At 32.8% G+C, this 10,932-nt stretch overlaps 3 protein-coding genes across 4 annotated transcripts; 2 read left to right on the top strand and 1 right to left on the bottom strand.

The window, feature by feature from the left end:
* Positions 1–144: 144 nt before the first annotated feature.
* On the top strand, positions 145–973 carry LOC128892526 (protein mago nashi homolog). Its single transcript, XM_054153022.1, has 2 exons — positions 145–313; positions 384–973. The coding sequence occupies exon 2, from the start codon at positions 442–444 to the stop codon at positions 880–882; it is 441 nt and encodes a 146-aa protein (XP_054008997.1). The 5' UTR covers positions 145–313; positions 384–441; the 3' UTR covers positions 883–973.
* Positions 974–1,929: 956 nt separating this feature from the next.
* On the bottom strand, positions 1,930–4,671 carry LOC128892522 (lysophospholipase D GDPD1-like). Of its 2 annotated transcripts, XM_054153015.1 has the most exons (5): positions 4,160–4,571; positions 4,030–4,072; positions 3,702–3,883; positions 3,411–3,631; positions 1,930–3,329 (listed from the first exon to the last, which is right to left on the bottom strand). In XM_054153015.1, the coding sequence occupies exons 1-5, from the start codon at positions 4,281–4,283 to the stop codon at positions 3,186–3,188; spliced, it is 714 nt and encodes a 237-aa protein (XP_054008990.1). In that variant the 5' UTR covers positions 4,284–4,571; the 3' UTR covers positions 1,930–3,185. The 2 variants fall into 2 exon arrangements, with proteins under 2 accessions (XP_054008990.1, XP_054008991.1); XM_054153016.1 differs by lacking the exon at positions 1,930–3,329 and having other exon boundaries at positions 3,500–3,639; positions 4,160–4,671.
* A 289-nt stretch (positions 4,672–4,960) lies between these two features.
* LOC128892504 (SWI/SNF-related matrix-associated actin-dependent regulator of chromatin subfamily A containing DEAD/H box 1 homolog) lies at positions 4,961–9,656 on the top strand. Its single transcript, XM_054152971.1, has 13 exons — positions 4,961–5,133; positions 5,248–5,375; positions 5,637–5,767; positions 5,844–6,025; positions 6,086–6,314; positions 6,712–7,045; positions 7,114–7,388; positions 7,464–7,601; positions 7,696–8,019; positions 8,106–8,407; positions 8,502–8,714; positions 8,785–8,891; positions 8,954–9,656. The coding sequence occupies exons 2-13, from the start codon at positions 5,270–5,272 to the stop codon at positions 9,112–9,114; spliced, it is 2,502 nt and encodes an 833-aa protein (XP_054008946.1). The 5' UTR covers positions 4,961–5,133; positions 5,248–5,269; the 3' UTR covers positions 9,115–9,656.
* Positions 9,657–10,932: the final 1,276 nt, after the last annotated feature.

Genomic DNA, 10,932 nt, shown 5'->3' with positions numbered 1-10,932 from the left:
TAAAGGGTCAATAATTATTGCTTTATTAAATAACTATTCATAACAATAAAACTTTAACGTATTAACTAATATACTGTAGTGTTATATAGCAAATAATCGTATTAATTATGCATTTATGATTCACTATAATATAGCGGACCAATGAAATTTTGGTCACGTGACCAACTCTGTTTACATCAAACTTCATACTCTCCTTGGTTATGTTTCGTAGAATAACTCACGCATGCTTGTTTAAAATTTATTGATGCCGTGAAGAAGTTTGTTAGGAGATTAAGATTGGTTATACACAAAAGGAAATCGTATTTCAAGATACGTAAGTAACCTCTTAATAATTTAATCGGCTTTAATATCCTGAATTAGAAATTTCATACTTGCTTCTCTAGGTTAGCGCGTAAGTGTTGAACAGAAACACCAAATTTGTAAGTCGCGTACGTGTTTACAATGTCAACCGATTTTTATATACGCTACTATGTCGGTCATAAGGGGAAATTTGGCCATGAATTTCTGGAATTCGAATTCAGACCAGACGGTAAATTGCGGTACGCGAATAATTCGAATTATAAGAACGACACCATGATTCGAAAAGAAGCGTACGTGCATCAGTGCGTGATGGAGGAACTGAAAAGGATTATCCAGGACTCGGAAATTATGCAGGAGGACGATTCTTTGTGGCCTCAGCCAGATCGAGTCGGACGTCAAGAATTAGAGATCGTAATCGGAGATGAGCATATATCATTTACGACTTCGAAAACTGGTTCTCTGTTGGATGTGAATCAGTCACGAGATCCAGAAGGACTGCGTTGCTTCTATTATCTCGTCCAGGATCTTAAGTGCTTAGTATTCTCTCTTATAGGACTTCACTTTAAAATAAAACCTATTTAAATACTTATAATTATATTCTTACTCTGCCCACATTTAAGTAAATTTAATGTAATTACTTGATTGTAAGGAAATACATGATAATTTTTAATGATCCCATCATTTTTCTTCAATTGTTAATATTTATATGATTAAGGATTATTAATAAAAGAATGAAATTATGATAAAAAGCTGGAAGTAGGTCTGAATCATATTTGCATTCTATTGTAAGATCTATTGTGTGATTGTTCTGCAAGAAAGATTAATGATAAAAGATATGAACTAGCTCCAAAGTATTTAAACGATTCACTTCATCCAATCTCGTTAAACTAAGGATGACCAAGGATCGTCGCAATTACTAACGAGAAGTTTCGTGTAAGTAGGTTATTATAGGTTATGATTGTTTGACCTCTGTGTCAGTAATCACAAACAATTTTTGAATACTTATATTTCGAGTCATTCCATTACATTTCTTGTTATCACTTTATTATTTTTCAAGTAAAATACAATTCATAATCATCACATAAATCATTTTTCATAATTCCATATTTAAACAAATTATAGATATATTTTTGTATATATGACATTATAAAGGATGTTCAGTTTTGGAATTTCTTTATTTTCATATCGTTTTTATTGTAACAAATATTCTTGAAACCTCAGGTCAAACGTAATCTGACTGAATACGATTGTGAAATTGTTAACCTAAACATGATATCTTGTCTCATGTTGACAGTTTATTGTTTGTTATAGTAATAAAATGTCTTCTGAGGACGACGAATCTGCCAACCAAACTGACAGTGAGGACACTGGTCGAGCTGTTACAGATTCTGTGTATTCAAGATTTAGATCGATCCAAGTATACTGCGAAATATGTAATGTAAACATTGTTGGAAACGAACCAGCTATCAAAAAGCATTTTGACAGTAACCATCCTTCCAAGGAAAAGTGCACTTACTGTAAGGGCAAAGTATTTACTTATATACAGATGCCAATCGATGATTCCACAGAGCAAACAAAAAGAATAGTTTATCATAAGTGCAATAGGCCTTAAGGAAAATACATTACTCATAAGTTTAATTCTTTATTGCAATTACAAAACAAAAAAGTGCTAAAGACTTTTTTTACAAAATATAACCGAAGATACAAGTAAACATGGATATAAAAATGTTTAAAATTATGGAAGCAGTTGTGCAGCAAGAAATACACAAAATTCCATTCGAAAGAAGTTGCCGTTGTACAAGAAATGATTGAATTTAAACTTACAGATATCTTAAAATTGGTTCTAAATACAAAAGTATTTGTATATAGAATTATGTTTAAGATAGGTATACAAAATACATCGTCTTACATCTGTTTATAGAAACTTTCAATTTGCAAATTGTACTGTGATAGGTAATTTTTGCAATATTTAGGTTAGAAATATACGTAACTGAATGTAAGAAAATATGTTTCAGATCAAATTATGTACTACACATTCCGCCGACACTTGCCATTTGTGTTCATCGATATATTTCATAAATACTCATATATGTATTTTATAAAAATATTATATTATAATTTGTAATGAATATATATATACATATAGAATAGATAAAGTAATTTATTAATGTCTTACTTAAAAAAATATTTATATATTTATGAAAATGTTGCAAACAATTTTTAATAGATAATTTAGTATTTTATAGTTAAGCTATGTGTGCAGTGTTTATAACAATCATTATTAGTAACATTGAATTGTACTTTGTCCATTGTAGAATGTACAAAAATACAATAATACTGAATTCCACAATTAATAATCATTTGGATTTGATGGAATAGTAAAACTAAATTTTTAAGTAACATATTTGCGCTATGGTATCTATTACTCATACTGTATGTGCAACTTTCTGAATAAGCTATTCTAATACTTTCTTATCTTTAGTTTCCAGTAATTAGAATTCAGTTGCTTGATAAAAGCTTCACATGGACTCATAGAATACTATGTATAAATATTTCTCGTGATTTCTGGAATTTGCTATTCATTTCTATGCAAACGAATGAGTTTTTAAAAATAATTTTAATCTTGTAGGATAATCTGTCATTACACCAGTTGCTCCAAGATCAAAAGCTTTTTGAAATTCTTCGTCTCTATTTAAGACCCAAAAATAAACGTGTATCCCGCGAGCTCTTAAATGGTTGAATAAGCATCGTCTCATTAGTAGTACATTAATAGTGCGCACAAGAATCTTCTCTAAAGGTAAAAATGTTGATTTCGGAACTCGTTGGTGCCTGTGATAAAATTATAATTAATATTCACTTTATTTTACTGAATAGCAACTAACGTTTTAAACGTACCTTATATAAATGGAAGGTAGAAATATTTCCAGATGCGTTTCTTTTAAAGGCACAAATGGTAACAAGCCAGTATATAAGAGAACTATTAACAAGCTTACACGTCGCATAGAGAATAACAAGTTCACGTTTGGATTCTGCATAAAAGATAACATTCTTTAATCCTCTTATCATTTTAGTATGAATAATTATAAACTGTTTAAAAACTAATTAGATACCGTTTTATAACATTTCTGTGTTATCTTATCATCAAAATTTCCCCAAACTGTATATTCTTCGCGATTGTACTGCTTTATCAGTTCAGACACCTTTGATATAAGTTCATCATTGTTAATTTTAATATCGATATTAATTGGCATATTGGGAAATGCCTCGAATACTTCTTTCAATAGGGGAAACCGTCTCTCTTCTTCTTTTTCCGGACCAATATATTCTGCATCTATTAAACTATAGTTTTTAAATAATTTTATTTAACAATACACATCTATATATATATCATTTACAATTACCTGGATCAAAATCAATTGGAAGACACAATTTCAATAGAGGTAGATCTTTGTAATCCAATTCTGAAATATTCTTATCTGTACCTGTACAGCGTAAAAGATTTTGATCATGAGACACGACTACCTCTCCATCTTTTGTGAGTTGACAATCCAATTCCAACATTTCTGTTCCAATAGCAACAGCACTGAAACAATAAATACTTTTATAATGTATCAGTTAAGACAAAACATACGGAATAATTGTTCACAGGACTATCTTGTTTCTTTAATCATTGATATTCTTTATTGTTATTTTCTATTGTCTTATGACCTTGAGTACACTGTGACTAACCGTTTGAAGGCATACATCGTATTCTCATAGCCCTCCCCCGCTCCTAGAAAAAAATTTAAGTGTTTTTCACGTCAACAAAAATTATGATCATTATAATGATCTATAGATTATAAAAAGTTATAAAACATACCTCCTCTGTGGCTGATATGTTGACACGTAAATTTTACTTTTTTCTTTTTGTGCAATAACGTTGGATATTTAAACAATATCATCGACGTTATCATATAACCTCCGATTATCGTGTACAGTAACATCTTATATTAATTCGTCGTTTTTAATTCTGCAATGTACCAACTCATCGCACTATTGTTTACACGAATTTTTATTATCGTGGGAATAAACGTATCGAGTGACAAAGTCTCAGTAGAAGATACGCGAGACGTTTCCTTGTTGACATGACTACATATCAAATAATGGTATTTTAACGTACAGTTATTAATTATTCCTTTAGAAGATATAACATGAAAAATAAATTTCGGCTCCCGTACAAAGAATTATTGTATCTGTTATTTTTTAGTCTATTATTTGAAGAACACAGGAAAGTTAATTTACCATGTGTGTGTCAATTATTTAATACAAAATTCGAATCGTTAAATCGAATTGATTTCAAATTTATCGATAAAGTCGCACGAGAGGAAAGTTACCAAGTTCCGCTTCCCTTTCAAGTTACGTTTCTAATTGTAATTGAAACGTTAGCTGTAAATATAATTGCTTATCAATTTAATAAATAATTATGAAAGAAATAATTAATTATAGAGTTTTAATAACTCTGTCTAATGTATTAATTGCATGGAAACTAGAAATGGACCTTGAAGGTGAAGGGGAAATGGAAGTTGGTGACTTTTCCCTCACACAACACGATTCATGAATTCGAGTAATACTGGTTGAAATGATCGTTGATTCAAAACATGAAACTGACATCAACTAGCGTTCGATCGAAAGTTTTGTTAAGCGTTATTGTATAAATGATTTCGTGAAGAGTAACATGTCTCTGTCACGTCTTTATTTTTGTTAATAATTCTTGAGAAATGGGAGGACTGTACTAAGTGGGCTTTAAAATCATTAAAAGTTCCGAACCCAGATAACCTAAATACTGTTAAATAGGTAACTATATTAACCTGTTGGACGCGGAGCTTTCCCCCTAGTTCGGAGATTTTCCGAATACACCTGTCAAAACGAGTTTTAAAAGCTTCCTTTACAAAAATGTATTTTCGCCAGCGTTTCTCATTCGTGTGACGAGATGTCGGATTCGAATTCACCAAAAACAGATGCAAGCAGTCCAACACTTTCTCTAAACTTACGACAATTTCGTTTTCAAAAGAAACAACTGAAACCATTAAACATGTGTAAGTAACTCGTTACTTTCGATTTTCAATTTGTATGTCGTTATGAGCATTGTCCATCTTTTGTTGTTGTTTTAATCGGGAATAGATTCTTACGTGATCGTTACATCTTTTCGGCGTACTGATTTTTTAATATTACATTTGTGCGTTAATATTAACGTGGAAATACGAAGAATAATACGTATTTTATCTTGGTTATAAAGAATAATATTATCAATAGTTGTTTTCTGATATAATTCTAATTCCCTTTTCTATGTTTGTCAGCGGATGATGACAGCAATCTAACAAGTTCTGAGATACAGTTTCGACGTAAGCCAGTGAATGTAATCGAAGACAGCGACAGTGATGCAGGCAGCTCTGCTAAAAACACAGTCTCTTCGGCTGACAAGGACAAAGTAGTATTAATTAATTGGGTGTTGAGCTTTTGGAATGATTTGGAAAGGATACTGAGGAATTTTTTTATATTAACAGGAAGTACAAAGTAATGCAAATTGGAATAGCGATGATGGCAATGAAGATTCAAGGAATATTAGAAAGAGGAGTTATAAAGGTTCTTCTAAACAAAATAAGAAGAAAAGAAGAAAATTGAACACGGAAGAGGATATAGATATTGATTCTGATGAAGCAAATTTTAAGGATAAAGTGTTTGATAGGTAAGCATTTAATAACTGAAAATTGTAGTAATTTTAACTCTTTCTCAATGGTATTTATAGCGACGAAGATTCAGACATGGAAATATCTAACGAACTTACTGCTGATAAGAAGGCAGTTTTGGAGTTCATGCAAAATTCTCCTGTGTCCGAATTACTTTTAATGTCTCAATGTTCTCAAAAGAAGGCAAACGCTATTATAGAAGCGAGGCCGTTTAAAGACTGGAGAGACTTGGTTGAAAAGTTCCAAAATTACAAACATTTGGATACAGAGCTGTTGAATTCAGCTCAAGTAAGTAACAGTCAAAATCGTACATCTTTGTTATGTACAGTAATCAATATTAACCCTTTAGCTGTGGCGAGCTTCAAGTGAAAACTGTCCGCGGGGCGATAATCGCGTGTCGGTCGCTGAGATGAAACTGAGACTGAATTACTTTGTTGAATTACATGTTGCATGTTCATGCAACACGTAATAGTATGTCATATAATATATCAGCTCAGTGAGAAAGATAAATAATATGCTTAACGAAATTTACTAGGGCTACATATATGCCTTTCACAAATAATAATTAATACACAAGAGCGTAAATATACGCCTTTTGCAAATGAATGACTACTTTCTTAGGGCGTATAGATACGCCTTTCGCAGGTAAACGATTAAATTCAATAACATTACTCGAATAAAACAGGAATTACTAGCCACAAGACACGGGGTAGGAATTCTTATGAAGAAGTGTCTCCGTTTATCCACGAACATCGAAAAGGCTGTAGCTGCAGGAGCGTTAACCATCACGAAGCAACCGAGCGGATTATCGCCAAATCTAACGTTAGCTCCGTATCAAATGGTTGGCTTAAATTGGCTGGCCGTGATGCACGCGCAAAACGTGAATGGCATACTCGCGGATGAAATGGGTTTAGGAAAAACGATACAAGTAATAGCGTTTCTTACGTATTTGAAAGAGGCTGGTCTCAAGGATGAAAAGGATGGGCCGCATTTGATAGTTGTTCCTAGTTCGACCATGGGTAAATAAATTTCGTAGATTCCATTGGTCTTTATATTCCTATTTACAACGTACTTTTAACCTGTGCAGAAAATTGGAATAACGAGTTGCAGAGGTGGTCGCCTGACTTGAAGGTTGTACGATACTTTGGTTCCCAGGAAGAGCGAAAAGAGATGAGAATGGGTTGGCGAAACGGTGATCTAGACGACGTTGATGTACTCTTAACCACGTATAATTTAATTAGCAGTACACCGGAAGAACGACGGTTGTTCCGCGTTATGCCGATACACTATGTGGTTTTCGATGAAGCTCACATGTTAAAGAATATGAGCACCATTAGATACGAAAATCTTGTTAGAATCAATGTACGTATCTCTCCTCACATGTACAATTCATTTATTCGATTAGATAACTAACACGAATTATAATAATCTTCTTAGGCTAAATATCGAATTCTTCTAACGGGGACACCTCTACAAAACAATTTATTGGAATTGATGTCGCTGTTAACATTTGTGATGCCTTCGTTATTCGCCGCTAAACAAGCCGATTTAAAGAGTTTATTTGCAAAGAATTCCGTAAGTGTTAGGTAGCTCGATAGCAGTAGCGGTAGCAGTGATCTTTGAGAAAAAGGATATGATGTTTTACGTGGTGCTGTGTATTCAATTTTAGAAGATACCAGCAGTTAAAAAAAACGGCGAACAGCCACTGTTTGAGCAGGAACAAGTTAAAAACGCGAAGCAAATTATGAGACCGTTCGTGCTTCGTCGATTGAAGGCCGAGGTTCTTCGAGATTTGCCTGAAAAAACTGATCGCGTAATAAGGTGTTCGATGACGAAGAAACAACAAAAATTGTACAAAAATTTAATCGCCAAGTTCTCGGAGGAAGCCGATCAGAGCACCGAGGTTAATGGCGTCGGGATGATGATGCAGTTGAGGAAGCTGGCCAACCATCCACTTTTAACGCGAGATCATTACGACGAATCGAAGTTAAAAGTAAATTTACACTTCTAGTTTATTTATGTAATAAAAGACTCGAATTTTTTCCTACAATATTACGACTGTTTACAATTTTGTGTTAGATAATATCGGAGAGATTGGCGAAAGAGCAAGGATATAAACAAAAGAACGCGGATTATATACTCGAGGATTTGCACTGGATGTCCGATTATCAGATAAATCAATTAACGAGGACGTATAAAAGCTTAGCTGGACTAGGCTTACAACAAGAACTCATTCCCGAGGCTGGTAAATTGAAAATATTGGACGATTTATTGCCGAAATTAAAAGAGGATGGTCATAGAGTGTTAATCTTCAGTCAATTTACAATGGTATTGGATATCTTGGAGGAATATCTAACGATCAGAGGAAAGACGTATTTAAGGTTTGTTTTGTGTATTAAATATCGAGTTTACTTCGTAATTTCTTCGTAAGATGTCTTGCCAACTTTTATATTTTATGCGATCGCGGGAATATAGATTGGATGGAAGTACACCGGTAACGGATAGACAATTCTTAATAAATCAGTATACGGAAGACGAAAGTATATTTATATTTTTATTATCTACAAAAGCTGGCGGTTTGGGGATCAATTTAACAACCGCGGATACCGTTATAATCCATGATATTGATTTTAACCCGTACAACGATAAACAGGCAGAGGATCGATGTCACCGAGTGGGTCAGAAAAGGTATGCAATTAAAATATAATAGTGCGAAAAATGTTCGATTCGTTTATAATAAGGGAGTAACTGTTTTTAGACCAGTTACTATAATTAGATTATTAAGTGAAGGTACTATAGAAGAAAATATGTATGAAATAGCGAAAGATAAACTGCATCTCGAACAACAAATTACTCGAAACGAAGGTAAGTGTCACGAATTTTTTCGTTTTGTCATTTTAACCATCGAAAATAAAATATGTTCATAGAAAACGAAAGCACGGACCGAAAGAGCGTATTGAAGTTACTTAAGATGACGTTAGGTTTGGATCACAATAAATCCTTGTCGTTGTCTTCGTCAAAGAACGCAAGAACGAGTAACGGAGTAGCGGACAACGAAGCGGATAGCGACATAGAATTTAAAAATTAATCTTCTACAACACATATTTTTTACTAGCAGAAAATTTGACATTTTTATATGTATCAGTAAACTTTGTGATAAAGTACAGCTACAATTGCACAAATGAAAGAGATCAGATTTGAAGAAATTTTAATCGCACGTCTTTTATTTAATGGTTATATGCGCGTACACAATTGTAATTTACGATATTTATGAATTATTAACTCAATTTATGTTTTATACATCACTTATTAAACCATTCATGTATTTGTACAAGTATATATTTAGAATCGTATATAATTTTTAATTCTTTGTGCTTGTGTCTACGTCCGAATATTTAATTATATATATTTTTAATGTAAATCTTAGGAAAATGGTTAAGACTGCGCAATACTTACTAGTAATATGGGAAAGAATAAAGACCTGAAAATGAACAACAAAAAACATGATGATAAAATAGAGCATAATACAAATGATACGTCGAAATACATATTTATTTGATATTACTGTACTGACATTCCTCAAGAGATTAGTTGATCAATGTACAAAACCATTAAAGGTATTACACTGCTCATCAGAGTTCATTTATTATATTGCAACTTTTCACAGACCAAATTGCACGATTATATAAATGAATTGAATTTTGTTTAATTCTGAATATTATTTTATTTCTTTTTAATTCATTAAAAATACAATGTACATAGACTGAAAAGAGAGGTTATCAGTTTTCTACCAGAATCAATGGATTCATTTTAGTACAGTAGAAAGCTACGTCTAATCTTTCTAGTCATTTATTTATCGCAATGCATTCAACCTTATTCGTATCTTAATACGTTATGATCGATTGTAATTTTGTGATACATATATACCATCCATCTGGGTGGCGTGGATTCGCAATTTGTTTTATAATACTCCCATCGAAACAAATTTCGCTTGCGTTCATTAAACTGATCTTGCTCGAGTAGTCATGTAAAGTATCTAGAGATTGGAATCCAAGATGTACCTGTAGAATGCTGCAGCTGTAGTTACGTGGAAAGAAAGGGAAATCCCGTGACGTCATTGAAATACCTTTCTACAGTTTCTACCTTCAACTACGTACATACGCACGCAATTACTTGTAAATGGCAAAACGCATTATTTCATACATTTTATGTTTATTATCTACAGCAATAGCAAAAAGACAAATTAGAATCACTTTTTGAACATTTTTCCCTGAATTTTGATTTATCTTACAGTAAAAGTACTTATTACATATATTATACGTAAAATAACGTAAGTAGACGTCGCGGTAAATTCTGTTTCTTTCATCTGGCTGTTTTCTGTTTCGATAATCCGTGACGTAAACCGAAAACCGCATATTACCATGATCGGAATCTAAAGTCGTAGAATGCAGTCGTCAGAAAGTTCAGAAAGCCTGGAAAATTCCCCTGACATTTCCTGAATAATCCTACTACCGCCAATCGACGCAAGTAATGCTAACTATTAGATGGAAATGTTTAACAATAATCGCACACAATAACCTGTAACCGTTGTTAAATTTATGCGACACGTTTTATACAATGTACTGGAACTGCAGTGTAACGAACTGTAACGAACATATGTATTTTGTTACTTTTCTTCGTAAAGATTACAGGTACTTGGCAAGATTTTTATCTCGCTTAAGAAAGCTTAAAAATAAATCAACTTCATCATTTCATTGACATTTTAGATTTAGAGGGTTTCCGTTCATCCTCATTTGCGGAAAGATTAACTTCTCTAACGATAATCACTTTTCCTTGTTATTAAGTTGTCGGTAATATCGATAACATTCGGCTGCCCGGGAAAAGATGTACGGTTGGTAATTTTACT

This window comes from Hylaeus anthracinus, unplaced genomic scaffold (assembly GCF_026225885.1).
Source record: "Hylaeus anthracinus isolate JK02 unplaced genomic scaffold, UHH_iyHylAnth1.0_haploid 12002, whole genome shotgun sequence".
NCBI classification, from domain to species: domain Eukaryota; kingdom Metazoa; phylum Arthropoda; class Insecta; order Hymenoptera; family Colletidae; genus Hylaeus; species Hylaeus anthracinus.
This window is presented reverse-complemented; position numbering and strand designations above follow the sequence as displayed.